The sequence below is a fragment of the Perkinsus marinus genome (genome assembly GCF_000006405.1).
Source record: "Perkinsus marinus ATCC 50983 genomic scaffold scf_1104296939324, whole genome shotgun sequence".
Classification (NCBI taxonomy): Eukaryota; Perkinsozoa; order Perkinsida; family Perkinsidae; genus Perkinsus; species Perkinsus marinus.
This window is the reverse complement of record NW_003213198.1, coordinates 1-1,372: the sequence shown is the minus strand read 5'-3', so window position 1 is coordinate 1,372 and position 1,372 is coordinate 1. Positions and strand designations below refer to the sequence as shown.

At 45.3% G+C, this 1,372-nt stretch overlaps 1 protein-coding gene across 1 annotated transcript; it reads right to left on the bottom strand.

Annotated features, from left to right (window-relative positions):
• Positions 1-985: 985 nt before the first annotated feature.
• On the bottom strand, positions 986-1,354 carry Pmar_PMAR007270 (conserved hypothetical protein; the record flags this gene model as incomplete). The annotated part of the gene is made up of 1 exon (XM_002782506.1): positions 986-1,354. One exon carries the CDS (start codon positions 1,352-1,354, stop codon positions 986-988), a length of 369 nt encoding a protein of 122 aa, XP_002782552.1.
• Positions 1,355-1,372: the final 18 nt, after the last annotated feature.

Below are 1,372 nucleotides of genomic sequence, written 5' to 3'. Positions count from 1 at the left end.
TATTCGTCACTCATAGTTGGGTTATCTGAGATAACCCATCTGAAATAACTTATCTCACCAGGCTTGACGCCCAGGTTACATATCTTACGGCCAATATTCATGGCACATTGTTGATGTAACAATCTGTCCCGTGATCAGTCTGGGCTTGAATGACCTATATGATTCTTAAAGTTTCATCGGTTTCTAGGATGAAATACGTTTCGCGAGTTCCCTCTATCGATGTGCAATGCTCGTCGGGGTCAGTAATCTCGTGCTGGAGTATGCGAAAGGTTATTCAGCACGAGACACATTCGCAGAACTCCCTAACACTCAATCCTACATCGACGGAGAGTTCGATTATTTCTTTTATGAGTTTACTTAGTGTCACATCCATGTTGCAGGACCAACCATTTTTTTGCAACTCGGAGCTTACGCATATCTTCTCCCGATATACTAAGTACACTGGCTTTCCCATCGTTAAACATAGTAAATCTCATCGTGAAATGTTAGTTGTTGAATTCGCACACACGAGCACTTGAAGAACAAATAATACAAGATGCAATCAGTGAGTAATTAGGTCAGACATTGAAAAGAGTTTTCCGCAACGGCGAGCGAGGCTTGCGGGGGTTCAACCGCAACAACACGAACGCTCAGAATATATATTCAAAATATCATCATATTGTATTCATGAAGATGTGCAACCCAAATTCACTGAGCACTCCAGAACAGTGTGATCAGATAACCCTGCGGGTCGCTTATTTTAGCAGTTGGCACAACTAATACAGCTATTTTGAAACAAGCTGACAGCTGTCAATAACTGCAAGGCCCAAACTCTTACACTTAATTGACAAGCAAGACACCTGCCATATGGCGGTCTTCCGCTGAAAGAATCCGAGTTTATAATAAGCGAGTCTTAGCACCACCTATATAATCAAGAGGATCTTTCTCATAGCTACTAGACAATGGTGAACTTTTTTACTGGTAATCAACTGATCCACGTTAGTTCTTACTTGACATCCTTGGCGCTAGTGGCGACACACTTACCAAGCATGACAACACCGTTACCCTCCATAAGAGCAACACGAGAGAGACCCTCGCAGTGCTTGAAGGAGTCGACAACAAGGTGCTGAAGAGGCTCGAAGACGACCTCGGCCATCTCGTTAGACTTCAAGGAGTGGGGATCCTCCATCTTCTTGCCACCGGTCTCCTTACCGACCTTCCAGTTGATCTTGGTAAGCTTGCAAGCGGAACGGCCAGTACGGACGAAGGCGATGGGAGAGTAACCGACCTTGATCTCACCGGGGACATCCAAGATCTGGACCTGGGCGGTGAAGTTACCGACGTGCTGAAGAGTCTTATCAGCCTTGGAGATCATGCAATCACCAACACGGGG